The 20,703-nt window shown below is 40.1% G+C and overlaps 3 protein-coding genes across 3 annotated transcripts; 2 read left to right on the top strand and 1 right to left on the bottom strand.

Moving 5' to 3' along the window:
- Positions 1-6,233: 6,233 nt before the first annotated feature.
- Positions 6,234-7,559, top strand: LOC121903828 (leucine-rich repeat transmembrane protein FLRT3). The gene has a single exon (XM_042421221.1). It carries the CDS (start codon positions 6,234-6,236, stop codon positions 7,557-7,559), a length of 1,326 nt encoding a protein of 441 aa, XP_042277155.1.
- Positions 7,560-7,582: 23 nt separating this feature from the next.
- iscu (iron-sulfur cluster assembly enzyme) lies at positions 7,583-11,356 on the bottom strand. The gene is made up of 5 exons (XM_042420876.1): positions 11,043-11,356; positions 9,316-9,429; positions 9,097-9,207; positions 8,924-9,002; positions 7,583-8,291 (listed from the first exon to the last, which is right to left on the bottom strand). Exons 1-5 carry the CDS (start codon positions 11,136-11,138, stop codon positions 8,200-8,202), a joined length of 492 nt encoding a protein of 163 aa, XP_042276810.1. The 5' UTR covers positions 11,139-11,356; the 3' UTR covers positions 7,583-8,199.
- A 910-nt stretch (positions 11,357-12,266) lies between these two features.
- On the top strand, positions 12,267-20,600 carry sart3 (spliceosome associated factor 3, U4/U6 recycling protein). The gene is made up of 19 exons (XM_042420874.1): positions 12,267-12,849; positions 13,945-14,071; positions 14,163-14,267; positions 14,357-14,541; positions 14,910-15,015; positions 15,568-15,692; positions 15,823-15,978; positions 16,343-16,481; positions 16,750-16,857; positions 16,960-17,037; positions 17,121-17,179; positions 18,047-18,156; positions 18,271-18,383; positions 18,476-18,552; positions 18,639-18,810; positions 18,920-19,368; positions 19,462-19,614; positions 19,778-19,965; positions 20,070-20,600. The coding sequence occupies exons 1-19, from the start codon at positions 12,643-12,645 to the stop codon at positions 20,263-20,265; spliced, it is 2,853 nt and encodes a 950-aa protein (XP_042276808.1). The 5' UTR covers positions 12,267-12,642; the 3' UTR covers positions 20,266-20,600.
- The last annotated feature ends 103 nt before the right edge of the window (positions 20,601-20,703 follow it).

The raw sequence follows: 20,703 nt of genomic DNA, 5'->3' as shown, positions 1-20,703 counted from the left end.
ATTGTATTTTACTTTGATACCCTAACTCAAGATCTTTACACCAAAAACACAATGTGTGATAGCGCCTATTAGAAGTGGCTGAAGAAAGACATTTATAGTTTCTATTCTCATCTATTCTATCAATTTGTCTAAATGTTTATTCTGGTTGATCATTTTTAAGCTCTTCATAAAAATGGACAAAACATTCTGGACTTAATTTGTTGTTTGGTGTAAACATTTTGTGAATCAAGGTTAGATTTTTTTGTTTTGTTTTTTTTAGTAATAGGCATACTTATGTATACGATAAATTATAAGAATAAGGTTATTATTTTTAATGTAATTTTTTTTTTCTGATCCAAAGTCTAAAACTTGAGTAATGGGATAGAGAGCAGACTTACTTTACTGGTGTCGCTGGTATATTTTAACTGGTGGCTAAATATTACTTACAACTAATTTCTCATATTTATCTGACTTGTTTGGACTTAAAATTCAGGTTACACTGGAGAAGAGCATCTGTAAAAACTCTCTACTACAACTCACTATCCCGTTACTTACGTTAATGACTCTGAGCATCTAAACCAAATGTGTGATATTCAGTTTGTACAATTTATGGGCCAGAATTTTGTCCTGTTTAAATATTTGTTTCCATTGAACCTCAGATTTTTGTCCTCAGATGTTTTGAGACAGATGCTTCCTCTGTAAGTGACCGTTTTCTTGTTTACAAAATGACCATTTTCTTTTACTTATGTTTAATAAAACTGCTGATAATGATGTTTCTGTCGTTATTCAAAGCATGGCGGTGGAAATGGTGGAATCAGTTTAACAATGAAACACAGGTCTAAAAAAGGGCACACATTATGTTCAACTCTGAATCAAAGGTAGCTACTTTAAGGCAAGGCAAGGCAAGTTTATTTGTATAGCACATTTCAATAACAAGGCAATTCAAAGTGCTTTACATAAAGCATAAAAGGCATTAAAACAGAATATAAAAGCAATACAAGTAAAAAGACATAAAAAACAATTAAAAAGTGTTAAATTTGGAAATAAAAAGAAGGTAAAAAGGGAATAAGACAGATAAAACAAGAAAATAAAAGTAACAGTGCAGTGTAAAATATTAACCCTCGATGTGGTTTAATGAAAGGCAGCAGCAGACAGAAAAGTCTTCAGCTGCAATTTAAAAGAACTGAGAGATGCAGCAGATCTACAGTTTTCTGGGAGTTTGTTCCAGATACGTGGAGCATAAAAACTGAATGCTGCTTCTCCATGTTTAGTTTTCACTCTGGGGACAGAAAGCAGACCTGTCCCAGACGACCTGAGAGGTCCGGATGGTTCATAATGTAGCAGCAGATTAGAGATGTATTTTGGCCCTAAACCATTTAGTGCTTTATAAACCAACAGCAATATCTTAAAGTCAATTCTTTGACAGACAGGAAGCCAGTGTAAAGATCTGAGAACTGGAGTGATGTGATCCACTGTCTTGGTCTTAGTGAGGACTCAAGCAGCATCGTTCTGAATCAGCTGCAGCTGTCTGATCGATTTTTTAGGGAGACCTGTGAAGACAGCGTTACAGTAGTCAAGTCTACTGAAAATAAATGCATGGACAAGTTTTTTCCAAATCCTGCTGAGACATGAGTCCTCTAATTCTTGATATATTCTTCAGGTAATAGCAGGCTGACTTTGTTATTGTCTTAATGTGGCTGTTGAAATTCAGGTCTGAGTCCGTGACTACACCAAGATTTCTGGCTTGGTTTGTAGTTTTTAACATTATTGATTGAAGCTGAGTGCTGACTTTTAAATGTTCTTCCTTGGCTCCAAAAACAAATACTTCAGTTTTGTCTTTGTTTAATTGAAGAAAATTCTGGCACATCCAATTGTTGATTTGTTCAATGCACTTACTCAGTGCTTGTATTGGCCCATAGTCCCCTGGTGATACGGTTATGTAAATTTGTGTGTCATCCGCATAACTGTGGTAAAATATTTTGTTGTTTTCCATAATCTGAGCTAGTGGGAGCATGTAGATGTTGAACAGAAGAGGCCCCAGAATGGAGCCTTGGGGAACTCTGCATGTCATTTTTGTCCACTCAGATGTGTAATTACCTATAGACACAAAGTAGTCCCTGTCCTTTAAGCAGGATTCAAATCAGTTTAGCACTGTGCCAGAAAGTCCCAACCAGTTTTCCAGTCTGTCTAGTAATATTAGCACTGAGCACTGAGATCTAGTAATACTAATACTGTAATTCTGCCACTGTCAGTGTTTAAGAGTATGTCATTGAAGACTTTAACAAGAGCAGTCTCAGTGCTGTGGTGTGGTCGAAATCCTGACTGGAAGGCATCAAAACAGTTGATTAGTGCCACAAAGTTGTTCAGCTGTTGAAGAACAACTTTTTCAATTATCTTGCTTAAAATCGGGAGGTTTGATATGGGTTGATATTAGTTGCTCATTAGTGATGTGTCTAGATTGTTCTTTTTTAAGAGTGGCTTGATGACGGCAGTTTTCAGGGTCTGTGGGAAGACACCTGAGAGAAGAGATGTGTTGACAATCTGTAGAAGATCTGAGGCCGTGCAGTTTGAAACAATTTTGAAAAAGCCTGTAGGCAGAATATCAAGGCAGCAAGAGGAGGATTTCAGATGTTGTATAATGTCCTCCAGGTTTTTATGGTTGATCGGATGGAATTGTGTCATACCACTCAACAACGCATATCCTGCACCTGATATGGATGCACTGACTGCTTGTCTAATTTTCTGAATTTTGTCAGTGAAGAATGAGGCAAATTCGTTGCAGGCCTTGGTGGATAGAAGTTCAGGGGCTTACTGACACAGGAGGATTTGTTAGCCTGTCAACAGTAGCAAATAAGGCATGTGTATTATTATTATTATTGGCAATGATTTCAGAGAAGAAGGACCGCCTTGCATTTCTCAGTTCCAAATTATAAATGAGGTCTCTCTTGATAGATGTCATAATGAACCTGGAGATTTGTTTTTCGCCACCTGCGTTCAGCTTTTCGACACTCTCTTTTTTCCATTCTGACCAGCGTGGCATTTCTCCATGGAGATCTTTTCTTACCAGAGACAGCCTTCACCTTAGTAGGTGCAATGGTTTCAATAACATTTGTAATTTTAGAACTGAAATTATTTACAAGCTCATTGACCGAGACCCAAGAGAGGGCGGGTATGACAGAGAAGGCCTGAATAAATATTTCACTGGTGTTTTCAGTGATGTACCGTTTTGTGATTACCTCTGTTTGAACATCTGTGTGCATGGAGATAGCACTCTCAAAGAAAACACAGGAATGATCAGAGAGAGCAACATCAGTCACCACAACCTTGGAAATTTTCAGACCCTTAGAGATGATTAAGTCCAGAGTGTGCCCCTTGTTGTGTGTGGGCTCCATTACATGCCGAGTCAGTCCATAGTTATCAAGAACATAATACAGTTCTTTAGTCCCTCTGTCCTGGGGGTTATCAACATGGATGTTAAAATCACTAACAATAATTACACAGTCAAAGTCAGTACAGACAATAGACAGCAGTTCAGCAAAGTCATCAAAAAAGGTTGCACAGTATTTAGGTGGCCTGTAGATATTTAGAAATACAGCTCGAGAGGGGGAATTCAACTGAAGAGCCACATATTCAAAAGAATCAAAGTTTCCATAAGATCTGTCTGCATTGGAGGGAATCATTAAACAAAATGGCAACTCCACCTCCTTTCTTATGCACTCTAGCTTCACTCATAAAACTGAAGTTGGGAGGGGTTGACTCGATAGGAATAGCTGCACTGTTATCTTGGTCTAACCAAGTTTCAGTTAAAAACATAAAATCAAGGTTGTGCTCGATGATAAAATCATTAATTAAAAATGGTTCTCCTGACGAAGATCTGCTATTTAATAAAGCTAAATTTAATGTGTTAAAAATATTATCTACCCAATTTTTTGGGACAAGCTGTAGCTGATGAGGAATGAATGCTAAATTTGATAAATTTGCAGAACCGGTTGAGTGCTTCCTGTTTCTTAACAGATTCACCGTTCTTTTCCTTTTATCTATCAAGACAGGAATTGGGCAAGCTACCGGCACACTGGGCCCTGGCTTTTCCTGGAAAGAGACATGAGTGCCATTAGCCTTGCAGCCTGGACCCAGCAGATATCAGTTAGTGCTTGCTGTATTTTGTCGTGGGGGGGGGGAGAGGATGATTCTGTAGCTGTCGTGGAGGGGGAGAAGGGGGCAGGTGCCGTAACTGTGACGAATGTTATGGTAATTATATGTCACATTTGTCATATCTATTCTGTGGAGACATGCTGTCTTCTAACTTTAAGTGTTACACGCACGACACAGTAACACTAACTCCTCCACAGTTTCATGATTGGCCTCGGCAAGGCAGCTGGCACCATCACACCCAAACACAAGGGCTGCAGAAGGTATCAGAGCCTGGAGATGACGAGAGCCCCCTTTGTCCCTCGCTGGCTACTGTACAAGATTGCTTAAATATTTCAAGAGCAGTGAACCAGATACATACAGAGGCCTTTGCTCCAAAACAAGAGTGCATGTATTGTGTATACAAATCTTGGAGACACCGATTTGTTCCAGTGAAGTTACAACAAAAAAATACATATACGGGGGTGGATTTAGTGATTTGGGAGCCCCCCAGCAAACTGTATCTTACTTTATTTTCATCCTCTCTCTGACTGGGAATGTCTCAAAACTTTTTTCTTTAGTAAAACTATTAATATCACACAATAAAAATACTGCATTCAAAATTTTACTTAACAGTGAAGAGTGAAAGAGAGGAATTATCAGCACAATGTACTTAAATTTACTTAACTTGTGCTCAAGGTAGAGCTTTTAATTCTGTTTTATATAATGCTGGCTAGTTGAATGAATAATAATGCATCATATTTTATTTGTTATATTTTGTGAGTAAAATCTGAATCTGCAACAAAACCAGTTACATTTATCTGTCAGGTAACTGTAGTAGTGCAATGTTTTCCTCTGAAGTAGAAGAAGTATACAGTTGCATATTTTTAAGTGCTTTGGGGGCATTTTGTAAGTTATTTTGGTGAATAATGAGTTAAAATAGTAACATAATTCAGCATTTTTCATGTTTAAACATCATAATGAATCTATAGCTGTTTTGGGCCCAAGCCTACCTTACCTTATGGTAAAGTCCACCCCTGACAGTATGATAACTTTTGAGACACATATGTTGAGCCACTAAATGATGACAGTTTAATACCGCCCTCATGTGAACAGTGCAAGTATTTATTTATCAGTTTTATATGTTGATGCATTTACTATCTACCATTTTCATCTTGGTATGGATACACCAGGTGTGAAATTTATTGTTAAAATTCATTAAAAATGTGATTTAATGTTGCTAAAATGACTGAAACACAACTCTCTTTTAAATAAGGAAAACATTTGATCTGAATCATGAGCAGATCAACATGCCAAAGATCAAACATCAAAGACAACGATTGGACACAAGCTCCATAGAAAGCGTAACGCTGTGGCGGCTGAAATATGAGCCCTTACAGAGCCTGGCACTAGAGTCAGATTCCCTGCTCTTTTGTCAATGAGGTGCTAAATAATTTGAGAAAATACTACCCCCACACTTTCACTCTTCCCACCAGGTGACGGGAAAACACAAGAGCCAGAGGACCACCCGGCTGCACTCAGTCTGAGCTCTGTTTGCAGTCTGTTTGAGTTTTACAACTTCAACCTTTGGTAACCTCAGATAAGAGAATATTTGGGACACCAGTGTTGTTGCTTTTTTTCTCTTTTTTTGTACAATATGTCTTGCTGAATATCCTTCTGAATGTATTTTTCAACCCTTTCACTTTCTGTCACTGACAGACAACAGCACTTCTCAATCAATTCGGGTGGTGAAGAGGATCCAGAATAGGTAATACAGCACCTTAAGACTGTCATTAAACTTTGATGAGCATCTGCCTGGAACTGTCAACAGCAGCAGTGGTTATCTTTGGAGAGACGGTGGATCATGTAAGGACCACGAGGGAACAAGCCTGTCAATCTCTTCAGAGCAGATGATACAGGAATAGAAGAATGGTGAGTGCAGGAGCGATTTATTTGAGCTTTTTTAAGTAAAATAAGTAGGCAAGGCTTCATGTTTCCTGATGTCATTTGTTTGGATGAGTCTAATGCCGTCATCTTTCCTGCCTTCTTCCTCACAGTGAGTCATGCCTTGGTGCAGATGTGGTGTCCTTCTGGTTCTCTGCGTCTGTCCACTAGCCTGCATCACAATGTCTCCCTGTCCTCCTGGCTGCTGCTGCCCTCACCCAGGATTTTTAGTCCTGTGCGAGTCCCTTGGTCTCAGGTCACTTCCTCACTCTGTCCCTCTGAGTACCTCAGCCCTGTCTGTGGCCAGAAACCAGCTTTGCAACGTGGACCACCTGCTGCAGCCCTTATCTGGCCTACAGGAGCTCAGCCTCAGTCATAATCTGTTGGCCCGCTTCCCTCGTGGCCTGCCTCCAAGTCTGGAGTCCCTGCTGCTGCAGGAGAACCGCATAACTTACATCACCTCAGGTGCCCTGAGGCAACTGGGGAACCTCACTCGTCTGGATCTGGAGGACAACCGCATCCGTGCCATCCAGCCTGGGGCCCTTCAGGGTCTTGGAAAATTGCAGGTCCTGACACTGAAGGGCAACCAACTTACAAGCCTTCCTCTGAATCTGCCCCCCTCACTGACCCACTTAGACCTCTCTGCTAATTGCATCTCAGCCCTGGACCTGCCCTCGCTGTCCACCCTGGTCAACCTGCAGGTCCTGAAGATAAACAGCAACTGCCTGCGTTCAGTCCCAGAGAACACCTTCGACGGGCTGCCACGTCTCCGGTCTGTGGACCTCACAAACAACCTGTGGGTGTGCGAGTGTGACATTTTGTATCTTTACCGCTGGCTGCTGAGTGGTCGGCTGAAGATGGCCACAGACCTGGTGTGCACCGAGCCAGTCCACCTCGCTCACCGTCTGCTTCTCAACCTCTCTGTCGTGGCTATCTGTCCACGTGTCCTGATGCCAAATGAGAGGACACACCGACTGCAGACCTCCACAGCTGAACCTACAGCACCTGGTTTCAAGAGCTCACTGGATAAGAGGAGGGACTTTGAAAGCTTGTCAGATGGTTTGTTACAGCAAATATCAAAAGCTCAAAACATTCACAAAGATGTTTCCAAGTCTCATGTATTACTTGAGAACTACTCTTTAGAGACTCTTAGCTACGAGGACTGTTTGTCCTTAAATAAAACACAAACTGTGAGCCCTTCCTACTTAGGCACTACTTCTCTCCCTGCTGAGGAACAAAGGTGCAGAGGCAACGTCACAGGTCGATACCCTCAAATTAATGCAACCTCTGCTGAAGAGACCCAATCTTTGCTTTCCACAAACAGAGATGCCCCTCTGCCCACTCCAAACCCACGTCTGTTTACACACCAGGACTTGGTGGTCATCTCTCTGCTGGCTGTGTTATGTGTATTAGTGGCTCTACTAATGCTGGCAGTGTTACTTGTGCTGAAAAAGGTACTTCGGCGCCAACAGAGGGTGGCTCCGCTTGATGGAGTAGCTGGTGGATGACATCAGCACACATACACACTGAGAATGTTTTAATTATTTAATTCACAATGAGTATAAGACAAAGCCACAGTCTCATAAAGTATTCTGTATTATGTTTTTGTATGTTGACTTTTAGCTGTATACCTGCGTTTTCATACTGAATCCTCCATGAAGGACCAGTGATTTTATATAATCAAGCCAAATTAAGCCTCGATGCCAAAAAAATATACAAAAACAAACAAACCTCAACCAATAATTAATACATTTATGATGCATCCTATCTATGCTTTGTGTAGCAAAACACTGCAAAGATTGAACAGAGTTGATCTCGCTCATTTAAAACTAAAAAAAAAAAAAAGAAAAATCAGAATTGTCTTAAAATATTCACCATTCATTCATTCACCTTCCACCTAAATATCAGCATCAATTAATAAACATTTCTAATCATCTGCTGAAAAACAAACAAATCCATTAACACCGGGCACTTGAACAATATCTTAGCTTAAATTCAAGAGACTGGCCTGCGACCATGAAGATTTGTTATGGTTATAAAACTCCCTGATTTAGTCTTTTGGCAACATTACAGGTGCTGCTACTGACAGATCAATGAGGCACCCAGAACCATGATGGAGTTGTGGTGAGGAGAGTTAATAATAATATATTAACTGCTGGCTTTGACACGCTCCTCCTTCTTGTCCTGTTGCTTTAATCTGTAGTCGGACAGCGCTGCTCTGATGGCATCTTCAGCGAGCACTGAAAGAGAAGGAGGGACAAGGTTTAAAAGACACAATGAATATGAATTTAACTGCAGCAAAAGCTTTTTCATGTAGAGGTCTGAGATACGGGTAAAACCTTCTATCACTCTTGAGCAATTTTATATCAAAATAATTATAATAGCCTGTCTTTGGCTAATCCAATAAATTAAATGCCTGACAAATCTGAGTACTTCATCACATTGATGAATAAATTATATAAAAATACAGTATTGCCCTAAAATATATTGTCATATTGTCTCAGAATATATAATCATCCACAGCTGGAAACTGGTGACAAATGGTGGAAAACCTGGAAAAAATGAGAGTAAAAACATAACAAATGCAGATGTTTTCACACAGGAAATGAGGGGTCACTGGATCATTTTGATGAGCATGAAAACTAGACACCTATAGGAGATTTTGGGCACTTAAAACTATATCACCATCATTAAAATACCAAGTGAGAGAATATATTTTGGAAGAATGATGTTCATCTGCCTGGTAGAGTTCAGAAACTTGTAGAATAAATGTGCATTGAAGCTGTTCTGGACACTTTAGTTTTGTTTTTTCCTTTAATTTGTCACCAATATTCATATTTATTAAGTTTTTAGTTTAGAGCCTTGAACTTACTGGAGCAATGAAGCTTGACTGGAGGAAGGCAGAGTTCTTTGGCGATGTCTGTGTTCTTGATCTTCAAAGCCTCATCAACCTGCAGAGTGAAAGCAGAGTGATCAACTAACAAAAACTACAAAGCAACTTGTTACTCAAATGTTTTCTTTTTAGACTGTTTTATACTGACTCACCGACTTCCCCTTCACCCACTCAGTTGCTAGAGAACTGGAGGCGATGGCTGATCCGCAGCCAAATGTCTTGAATTTTGCATCCACAATCTTCCCATTTTCATCAACCTGGATCTGGAGACAGTATAGAGTCAAACACCTAGTCATGCATTAGCAAGTTAAAAGTGAGGACAGCAGTGACTGGGCTGGAAGCGATTCCCTGCTCTTGACCTCCCAACTTACCTGAAGTTTCATGACATCACCACAGGCGGGTGCACCCACCAATCCAGTCCCCACATTCCTGGAGTTTTTGTCTAAAGTGCCCACGTTTCTTGGGTTTTCATAGTGGTCCACCACCTTCAGAAAAATATAACACACACAAAAAAATGATATCATTGCTCTGCTGCTTTGAGTCATGTGTTAAAAAAAGACAGTAACACCCACTAACAGACATGCAGCACACAGATAGCTGCCAACTACACTTTTTTTAAATTAACATCTTTATTGAAACAAGTATACAACAAGTTTACAGCACCTGAACTTGTGTCTACAAACACATTGGGGGGACCAAAGGTTAGAAATCTTGTAAAGCTGATAGTTGGGTGTTTCCATGGAAACTGTTCAGATTGGACGTTGAAATTTTAAGATTTTTGATCATAACCAAACGTAGAGTTTTGTATTTCTTAGCATGAAGAATGCGTCAGGCCTGCAATAAAAATATATTTTGAAAGCTCAGGCCCTATTATTATTATTATTATTATTATTATTTTTTAATTTTACACTAAAGCCTATGACGGGGTAGAGAGATTCAAAGTTATATGGCCGAAATTCTCTCTGTGGTCAAAGCTAACACCAAACTTAGCACGAGGCTAAATGAAAAAATCATGTTTTATACAAATGTGTTGTGAAAATTTCATTAAAAAATTGTTTTTCCTCATGTTTTTTGGTGTGACAGGGTGAACATTTTATGCTTGAGTGTGAAGATGAAACAAAAATGTACCAAAAAATTTTCAAAATTCACCAGCATTTAAATTTGTCTTCTTCAAACTCTTAAATGTCATTTCTTCTTAGTGATGTCATTTAAAGGAACAGTACAGTGTTTTTGTACAGAAATACATTGGTGTGATGAGGTGGAAGATGAAACTTATGGACACATAAATCAACATATATATTATATATATATATATATATATATATATATATATATATATATATATATATATATATATATACATATATGTTTTTTAAAATTTGATTAACACATTTCCCATTTAGAAGGAAGCATCTATTGTCCTAAAAACAAAAAAGTCAAAGATTTATGCAAAATGTATAAGTGTTACCCCACATGAATGTGAGAAATGGTCACATGAGAAAATGACTATTGTTCACCTGAAAACAGTTCAAAATATAAAAATTGTAAATTTCTTATTCAATTTTATTCAACTTCATACTTGAATTAGTGTCTTAAGTCACTGAAAACAATATTGACATTTTTTTACTGCCTGATTTTTCCTTTTAAATGTTGAGGACCCAAACTTAAGCTTTCGTGGATGACTTAGTTATACGTTTCAACAGCTTTTTTGTTCAGATATTGAAGAAATGTATTGTTTGATGTGGACAGTCAGCTCTGAAAAGTTTGGCTTTTTGCTTAAGAATTTGGATTTGTGAAAATAAAATTTGGTCAAAATAGTAATCGACTGCGAACAGAGGTCCATGTCATAGTGAATGTTAACAATACACTTTTCCAAACTAATGTAAATGTATTTGATCAGTAACAAATCGTGCCAATTTACTCCACAGTTGTTTTACATGTGGGCAAAGACCAGAATACATGTAGCAGCGTTTCTCTGAGCTCCCCGCCCAAGGTACAACTTACATGAACGTCTTTCTTGAGAGCCAACTAAACTAATGTGACATGGTTTGGTCACAATTATTAGCAAACCGTGAGGAAAAGATATTAAGTTGGTTACCTTTTTGTGATATGAACAGAGGGCACTCAGCTCCGGGCCGATTAACCTTCTGCTAAACAACAACAGCGAGGACTTTGATAAGGACAACATCGCCATGTTCAGATGATGAAACGACGCTGAAGTTCGCTTCACATTCGTTGCTTCCTGTCCGGGGTTAAGGGGAAAGTTAAGGGAAATATAGGGATATGTAGCGACGGATGCTCTGTTTTTTTCCACCACTGACACTTATGAAAAAGTGTCAGACATCACTAACTTGACGCTCTATGGTTTGTTACGCAAGCTTCTCGCGTGATCTCGTTATCTCGCGAAGCCAGCGGTCCCGCAGGGTATAGACGTCACAGTTGAAGACTTAACGCTGTTTAAACCCACTTTAGGATCTAGGAAACCTTTATCTTCCTATGAAAACAGAAAAAAGGGCGATTTCACTGCTTTTTGCCGTCCAGATCAAAAAACAGTATATTTAAACTTGTCAAATCTTTCACTGATATTTCTGGTCAGTTTGAGGAAACGTGAGAGAACAACAATCATTTAGTAAAAGTATTTTTAAGTACAAATTTGTACTTAAAAATACTTTTACTTTTTGAAATACAATCACAAAATGTCTTTATAGAGTAAATTTTCTTTACCCACTGCACCCACTCTAATTTTTCCTTTTTCTTCCTCTGTTCTTAAGTGAGAAAGAGGAGCTAACCAATGAGATGTAGAGATGTTTTACAAATTTGAAACTGTGTTTTAATGAGTCTCAGGAGTCTCTTTGTTAATCTAGTCCAGATTTGACAAGTCTAAGTATAGTGGGTTTTGATCTGGACTTGTTCTGATGTGGTCTGGATGGGTTAAGCAGTGAAATCGCCCTTTTTTCAGTTTTCATAAGCAAAATAAATGCTCCACAGATCTGACACTGTGTTTTAATGAATCTCTGTAGTCTCCTTGTTAATCTTGTCCAGATTTTACAAGTGGTTTTTGGTCTGGACCTGGTCTAATGTGTTTGGATGAAGTCGCCTTTTTTCAGTTTTCATAAGCAAAATAAAGGTTTCACAAATCTGAAACTGTGTTTTAATGAGTCTGCGAAGTCTCTTTTTTAATCTTGACCAGATTTGACAAGTGGTTTTTGGTCTGGATCTGGTCTAATGTGGCCTGCAGGGGGAAAAAGCAGTAAAAATCGCAATTTTTTCTGTTTTCATAAGCAAAATAAAAGATTTCACAAATCTGAAAGTGGCTTTAAACAGCGCTAAGGCTTTTGCTACAATGTCTAACACCTTTTAAAACGTTTAAGTGGTGAAAAAACTGAGAATCAGCCACTAAAAACAAATAAATAAATATCATTATTTGTTTCCCTTAACTTTCCCCCCAACTCCGAATCAGAAGCTAACTTCAGCGTCGTGATAATGAGCGGAAATCAACGAGTGTGGACGACAGCTAGGGGGAAGAGCAGTTTTGTTGACAAACAAGAGTAGAAGGACTGTTTCGCCGAAGAAGGAGCCCCGACTAGCGGCCGATACTGTCCGTTGCACGCCAGCGGATCCACGGTGAGTTGAGCGACAGACTCCGCCTCGCTTGTTTTCGGTTTTGTTACCAGGCAGACAGACAGCTTTTCTCCAACATGGCAGCGTCAAGCAACGCAGAGCAAACGCAGTTGCAAGATATGGAGGAAGAAGATGCGGGGATGGAGGAGAGAGAGATGGAGTCGGACGACGACGACGAAGAGGAGGAGGGAATGGGAGTAGAAAATTCAGACGACGACGAAGAGGACGATTCGTCGGAAGATGAGAAGGAGAATGAAGCCGAAATCCAGCGGCTGGAGGAGCAGGTAAATTAGCCGAGCAGCTAACGAGAATGAATGGGTGGTAAACAGAGTCAGAAACAACAAGTCAGCAGCGTTAACACTATGAGCTGCTCTGTCGTTTGCTTTCATAGAAAATGAAAATTAGCTGCTGCTATCCTAAATAGTTAAATGAGCGCGTTTGATACGACGTCATTCATATATTAGCTATCGTGATTAGCCGTCCTGCTAATGGCTCGTGTCACACGCGCCTTTTGCTTTCCCAGTACAGCGTGACATCACCGCTTCAAGCAGAGGGCTTTAAGTGTGTATAAAAAAAGTATAAATTGTTATACCAACTTATTTAAGGTGCCACTTTTCTAGCTGAATATGTGATAAAGTGATGGACTGATAACGTATCATTAAAGTATATGATTGAATCTGATGCAGTGATACAATACATATCTTACTGCTCTCGCTTTCCCTCCCACAATGACCAGTGTTTACTGTTTGGTCATTTTACTGAGACTCAGTTGCAAGTTTAGTAGGTGAACACAAAGCTAAAATTAATACTGTCTAGTGCATATTAAGAAAACATCTATGAAAGTGAATGTTTAATAGTTTTAGGGAGGTATTGGTTCAAATATATATATCATTTTGGAGGCTGTAGTTTGTGGTGCAGTTCAACAACTGTTTGGCATTATCCTAAGAGATATTGATAATACAGTATTTGGTCTATCATTGGTATCAATGTTCGAGGCAAAATACACCCTTCAAACTACAAACTACAGCCTCTAAATAACTGAAGTGGAATCACATCCTGTCTAAACCAGTTTCATCTGAACATTAGAACCATAAAGGTAGAGTTTATTGCAGGACTGTTGTATTAAACTGCATTCAGTTAGTGTTAGCTTGGTAGATCTAATGAACTAGCAACTGAGTGTTGAGAACTGTACATAATGTACCATTTTTTGAGGTGTATTTGTGTAAGTTGTCAAATATGTTTGATTGATAATGTTATGATTTAAGCTATGTGAGATAATGAGATAACGTTTTCTTTTGTAACATGAGTTAATTATAATATACTTTCATTGTATTAAACGTTTTACTTATCTTTACTCTTCGTCTTTATGTGTTTTTCAGCTGTCGATCAATGCTTTTGACTACAACTGCCACGTGGATCTCATCAAACTACTAAAGCAGGAGGGAGAGCTTATCCGTCTGCGAAAGGCGAGACAGAAGATGAGTGAACTTTTCCCACTCACTGAAGGTTGGTGTATGTCTAATAAGGTTTTGGGTTTAGTTGTCAGCAGCTGTGTGTTATTTGTGCAACTGAAACCACATTTTGTTTAATCCTGCAGAGATCTGGCTCGATTGGCTCAAGGATGAGATCCGCCTGACCGAGGAGGAGCCAAACCGTGAGAAAGTCTACGAACTTTTTGAGAGGGCTGTAAAAGACTACATCTGTGAGTGCATCAATCCGGTGTTATTGTCTTTGATTCGACATGCAGCTATTACACAGTCTTAACTTTTAATTCCTTGTTTTTACACCCAGGTCCAGATATCTGGCTTGAATATGCACAGTACTCAATTGGTGGCATGGGCTCACCAGGTGGGATAGAAAAGGTGAGATCCATCTTTGAGAGAGCCGTGACAGCTGTGGGGCTTCACATGACCAAGGGACAGACTGTGTGGGAGGCTTACAGAGAGTTTGAGAACGCCATTCTGTCTACAGTACAGGTTTGTGTTTCCTTCACTAGAGGAGATCTTCTCAGCTGTCAGACATGCACACAAAGAAAAGACTGATTTTGAAATTAAGACACAGTGTCAGGAAATACAAAATAATCAATTGTTAGACTGAAATGTAAAATTAATGTAGTATTGTAATTGAACATTTTATAATAGCATAGTTTAATATAGTTGCAGACAATATCAGTTTCTCTCTGATGTGTTAATGTTGTATTAAAACATGCTTTTGAATGAAAATCCACTCACTTAAATCAGAATAAAAACCTACTTTAAATGCTGAAGTGAATTCCTTTTGATGTTCGAACAAACAAGCACAGCTGAATTTTGACGCTCATTTTCTCTCCTGCTTTTCCTCTCAGCCTCCTCCTGGCAGGATTCCCAGCCGCGAGGAGCAGGAGCTGCTGAACACTCAGCTTGAGCGCATCCATACACTGTTTCGCCGCCAGCTGGCCATCCCCTTAATGGGTAAGGAGGCCGCCGCTTCTGTTCAGACAGGTTGTGAGGGCCATATGTCGCAGACCACCTGGAAAATTGTGAATTACGAGATAATGCTGCCTCGTCCAATAAGTTAAGTGTGGCACAGTTGTGAGAGGGCCTTTGAAATGCCGTACAGATTTAGAAAGAGAGCACTCCAGGTCGTGTTGCACAGTCCGATCAGGCTTTCAGTTTGTTGCAGGGATGAACGAGGGGCAGACAGATGGTCTGTTATTGTGTTGTGTTTTTTCTTGCCCAGCTGAATGGACATCAGGGGCATTTCTGTAATGTTTATAATCCTTTCATATATGAACTTTCACTTGTTGAATTGTTCCCTGAAGTTTTAGACAGAGGAAAGGAAGACAGCATACATGAAAACATTTTCAAATTTACACATTCCTGCAACACACAGTGACCTGACTTAAAATGCATTATTATTCTTTTACAGTTTGTTTATATGTAGTGTACGCATCTTTACTGATGGGGCTGAAAAAAGGAAAAGTGCTTTTTAATCTTGAGAAATTGAACTGTGTTTCTTTTTAGACATGGAGGCCACCTATGCAGAGTATGAAGAGTGGTCTGAAAAAGGAGTGGCTGAAACAGTCGTACATCACTACAAAAAGGCTTTACAGCAGATGGAGAAGTGCAAGGCTTTAGAGGAGTCACTGGTAACTGTCACTTCTAACATACCTTGGCTGAAACAGTATCTGTTACTGTTGTACCCTTAATTGTCATGTGCTGTATAACTTTGAATGTTGTTTACGGTGCATATGATATGATACTGTTGTCTTGCTGCAGCTGGCTGCAGAGCCTCCTAAGCTGGCGGAGTATCAGACCTACATCGACTTTGAACTGAAGGAGGGTGACCCAGCCCGGGTCCAGATAACCTTCGAGCGGGCTCTGGCAGAAAACTGCTTGGTACCAGACATGTGGGCAAAATACAACACATATCTCGTGAGTATGGAGCGCAGTGGAGTCTCTTATTGGCTCCCACTTGTTTCACGTGTCATTTCCTCCCACCTTTACTGTTCTAAAACTAGATAATAACAAAGAGATTCATCAAGATGATTATCATTTTACTCATCTTATAAGAGTAAAATATTCCAGTAAAATGGTATCCTATCTTTACTGCATTGGAGTATGTCATCAAACTAGCTATGTCTTGTATTGAGTAAACTTCCAGGTCATTATTTGGTAATATAATAACATCTATCGAGGTGTGCAGTTTACAGAAGCACTGTGTTACACTTGCAAGTATTACACTTTCAGCTCAAGATCATTTAACCTTGTTGTTGTCTGTTTTCTCTGGGCTCTACAGGACCGTCAGCTGAAAATCAAAGACCTGGTACTTTCCACTCATGAACGTGCCGTCAGAAACTGCCCCTGGACCATGGGTCTGTGGAAGAGCTACCTGCTAGCTCTGGAGAGGCACGGGGCTGATCATCAAACTGTCTCAGGTAAGCAGTTTGAGCTGTTAAGATAATGCCTCAGTTTTCATGCATTGTGTGTGTTAATGATTTAAATATTCCTAAGTTCTTATGTATTTGTGACAAGCATCACTGAAATGGACCCATATATTTAGTTACAGTAGACTATGAAAGATGCTAAACTATCAATAAATGTTGGAGAGTCATAACTATCTTAAATGTATTTGTGGAAATATCCTTATTTTGATATATTGCATCTTGCTTGGTATTATTATGTCGTCTCTTGTCTTCCTCACAGACGTTTTTGAAAAGGCACTGAATGCAGGTTTCATTCAAGCGACGGATTATGTGGAAATTTGGCAGGCGTACCTCGACTACCTGAGGAGACGTGTGGATTTCAGCAAAGGTGAGAGTGTTTCTGTGCCCGAAGACAGACTTTATCTTTGTGTTCGGAAACTCACCCAGTTCACCCATTGTTCTCTTGCTGATGGCGTTCTCAATTTTTCAGAGTCAAGTAAAGAGTTAGAGGAGCTGCGAGGATCCTTCACTCGATCTCTAGACTACATGAAACAAGATGTTGAAGAAAGTAGGTGGATTCTCTCCTGAGAATTACTTTCGTGTTGGTGTTCCTGGTCTCTTGGTTTAACTCATTGTGATGTGGCACTGCAGGGTTTGGTGAAAGTGGAGATCCTTCGTGTGTCATAATGCAGATCTGGGCAAGAATAGAGGTAAGTTGTTGTTACTATGACGACCGTTTTCAAGAGTTTGATTTCTGCCGTGAATCATGTTTAACTCTGTATTTAAATCTGTTTCTTGTTTCTTAATTTTACATATTTTCCTTTTTGGGGGGGGTAAAATTTCATGGTTGTGTAACTGCTGACCTGAATATGGGGTCATATGACAAAGACAATGAGCTTGTAAACATAAAAGCTTCAAGGACCAGCGTGTAGGATTTAGTGGCATCTAGTGGTGAGGTTACAGATTGTTACCAACTGAATACACTTCTCCCCTCCTATTCCAAGCATGTTGGAGAACCTACGGTGGCCACAAAATAAGTGAAATGCCCTCTCCAGAGCCAGTGTTTGGTCTGTTCTGGGCTACTGTAGAAACATGACGGTGCAACGTGGCGGCCTCCGTGGAAGGGGACCTGCTCCCTATATAGATGTAAAGGGTTCATTCTAAAGTAACGAAAAACACAACGATTCTTATATCGATGGAATTATACACTAATAATCGACATACTTATGAATATTATATTCCATTCTGCCAAATCTGTTCTGCTAGAAGCCACTAATTTCTACACACTGCATCTTTCAGTATGTCCAACTGCTCTATTGCTTGATATACTTGTGCTTCCAAATGACCTTGAAGGATAATGAGATAACTTCTAAAGGCCCATTGAGATACATGGTAAAGGACTAAAGGACCAGATACTAAACAAAAGCAGCACAACTATGTGACCATTTTTGTTGAATTTCACTATTGTAGATAGTTACAATAATTACAGACAAAAAACGTTAGTCACGTTTGATATATGGAAACCGTCTGTACCAATGAACATAATTTTTCTTTCTTTTTTTTTTTCTTTCAATCAGGCCCTCCACTGCAAGAACATGCAAAAAGCCAGAGAACTGTGGGACATCATCATGACAAAAGGGAACGCCAAATATGCCAACATGTGGCTGGAGTACTATAACCTTGAAAGGTCTGTCTGTGCACTTCTTGGTGAATGAAAAATTTTGAATATAAGTGAAGTGCTAATGTCTTTGTTAGCTATAACTTTTATATTGTGCCCTTAACTTTTTTACTTTATCGATAGATCTTACGGAGATCCTGTCCACTGTCGCAAAGCTCTTCATAGAGCAGTCCAGTGCACCTCAGACTACCCAGAGCACGTGTGTGAAGTTCTGCTCACCTTTGAGAGGGTGGAAGGTGAGTCCCTGCATAAAATAAACTTAAATAAAAAACAATAGAGGAGACTGATGAATTACAGTTTTCTGTGCATTCTGTGTTCTTACCTACAGGGTCTCTGGAGGACTGGGACATGGCAGTGCAGAAGACCGAGACCAAGCTGAACAGGGTTAACGAGCAACGGGCAAAGGTAGGAGCATGTATCAGCATTGTACTGGGCAGGTGTATCATTTAGCTGCTATTGGCTCATATAACAAGCTTCTGCCCATCTGTTAGGTGGCTGAGAAAGAAGCCAACCTGGCTCGCCAAGAGGCGGACAGAGCTGAGCAACGGAGGAAGGCCAAGGCAGACAAGAAGTCTCAGAAGAAAGGTCCTAAAGGGTTTCGAGCAGGGGAGAAGAGGAAAGCAGAGCAGGATGATTATCAAGATGAATGGAATGAAGAGTCAGGTACATAAAATACTTCATTTGAAGGATGTAACAATTTATTTCTGAGCCAAAACTTAAATGTCATATCATCCATTATGTATTCCTTAATCTCTTTCTCCCTCTGTGACAGACCAAGCTCCCAAAAGGCACAGAGGAAACGGTGACCAAACCACAGAGGAGTATATGGAGACAGAGACAGGACTGTTTGGGAAGAATGCTCCCCCCGGCTATAAGCCTGCTCCTCCTGGCATTAAAAAAGCCCAGCAGGCGTCTGCCCAGAAGCAGAACGAAGACAAGCCCGAGCTTCGAAACGATAACAGCAGCGTGTTCATCAGCAACCTGGCATACACCCTGGAGGAGCCAGAGGCAAAACTCAGGACGCTGTTCGAGACCTGTGGTCCCATCAAACAGGTTCGCCCCATCTTCAGCAACAAAGGGAGCTTCAAAGGCTACTGCTACGTACAGTTTGAATCCCCGGTGTCAGTCGCTGAAGCCCTGAAGATGGATAGACGAGAAGTGGAGGGCAGACCCATGTTTGTCTCACCATGCGTAGACAAAAACAAAAACCCCGACTTTAAGGTAAATATTGACATAAACAGACCTGTTGTTTGTTGGTTTGTTTTATTATAACGTGCAATACCGGTGACTACTTCGCATGAATGTGCCCTGTAGGTGTTCAAATACAACACATCCATTGAGAAACACAAAATCTTCATCTCTGGGCTGCCATTCTCCTGCACGAAGGAACAACTGGAGGAAATTAGCAAAAATTATGGCACCGTTAAAGATGTTCGTCTGGTCACGTATCGCTCAGGAAAACCCAAGGTGAGACTTTAAATGTCCTGCAGCGTCCAGATGTTTAGCTAAAAATAGTCATCTTGATCAATGATAATGATTACCACCTTTTGACCATACAGGAACTGAGCAAAGTCAGGACACAGAATCTGTTGACGATGTATTAACCCTCTCTCGCTCTGTGGCTCTGCAGGGTCTGGCGTATGTTGAGTTTGCAGATGAAACTCAGGCTTCTCAGGCAGTACTGAAAATGGACGGCACTGAGGTAGAGGGCAACAAAATCTCTGTTGCTATAAGCAACCCTCCTCGCAGGAACATGATGGATAAACCTGGTTCCAGCAGGCCCACGTCAGACATGATGCCTCGCCAGATCTACGGATCGTAAGTTTACGGCTGCACCTCAGTATCACAGCAGCTGAAGTGTTTGACTAAAGTAAAATACAAGAATAAAACTGTTTTTTTTGTTTGTTTGTTTGTTTTTCCAGGAGGGGGAGAGGACGCACCCAGCTCTCATTACTCCCTCGTTCCCTGCATCGACAAAGCACGCCTGTAAGCAAAGTGGAGAACGGGAGCACGGCCGAGCGAGCGCCAGCAGCAACAGCCAGCTCAGCGGTGAATGCAGCCGGAGACGCTAAACCTTTGTCAAATTCAGACTTTGCCAGGATGATTCTCAATAAGTGAAATGATGAGCGAGAGAATCATAACCGCCCTCACACTGAAAGCCATCTTGTGTCCTTACAAATTAGTGTTGGTGATTTTTCCGTAGTTGGTTACCTGACTTCCCTTTAATATCAGTCTTGTTCTCATCATCCGTTCTGCGAGATTGCCTTAATCGCCGAGCTCCTGCCCTCCATCACAAAACCCTTTTCAACCAAGATCACAGTGACTTTTGACCAGTGTGAAAGATATTTTTTTTGTTGTTATTGTTGTTGCTGGGTGTTTTTGAAGGTGGCTGGCAGGCTATTTTATAAAAAGTGTATAATATTTCTGTGTAAATATACTGTATCTAAATTGTAGGCCTCATGTTGCAGTGTCTTTTTTTTGTTGTTGTTAAATGTGAAAGAGATGTGACAGAGGCTTATGGGAGAGTATTTTTTTAAATATTCAAATTAGCCACTT

Source organism: Thunnus maccoyii, chromosome 9 (genome assembly GCF_910596095.1).
Source record: "Thunnus maccoyii chromosome 9, fThuMac1.1, whole genome shotgun sequence".
In the NCBI taxonomy this organism is placed as follows: Eukaryota; Metazoa; Chordata; class Actinopteri; order Scombriformes; family Scombridae; genus Thunnus; species Thunnus maccoyii.
The sequence above is the reverse complement of the archived record's forward strand: the minus strand, read 5'-3'. Positions and strand labels throughout refer to the sequence as shown.

Coding starts and splice junctions, on each gene's coding strand:
- iscu (XM_042420876.1), bottom strand. CDS start 11,138: ATGGCGATGTTGTCCTTATCAAAGTCCTCGCTGTTGTTGTTTAGCAGA. Junction 9,430..11,042: donor TCTGTTCATATCACAAAAAG/GTAACCAACTTA, acceptor ATTTTTCTGAAG/GTGGTGGACCACTATGAAAA. Junction 9,003..9,096: donor AGTGGGTGAAGGGGAAGTCG/GTGAGTCAGTAT, acceptor TTCACTCTGCAG/GTTGATGAGGCTTTGAAGAT.
- sart3 (XM_042420874.1), top strand. CDS start 12,643: ATGGCAGCGTCAAGCAACGCAGAGCAAACGCAGTTGCAAGATATGGAG. Junction 17,180..18,046: donor AGATCTGGGCAAGAATAGAG/GTAAGTTGTTGT, acceptor TCTTTCAATCAG/GCCCTCCACTGCAAGAACAT. Junction 19,369..19,461: donor ACAAAAACCCCGACTTTAAG/GTAAATATTGAC, acceptor TGTGCCCTGTAG/GTGTTCAAATACAACACATC.
- LOC121903828 (XM_042421221.1), top strand. CDS start 6,234: ATGTCTCCCTGTCCTCCTGGCTGCTGCTGCCCTCACCCAGGATTTTTA.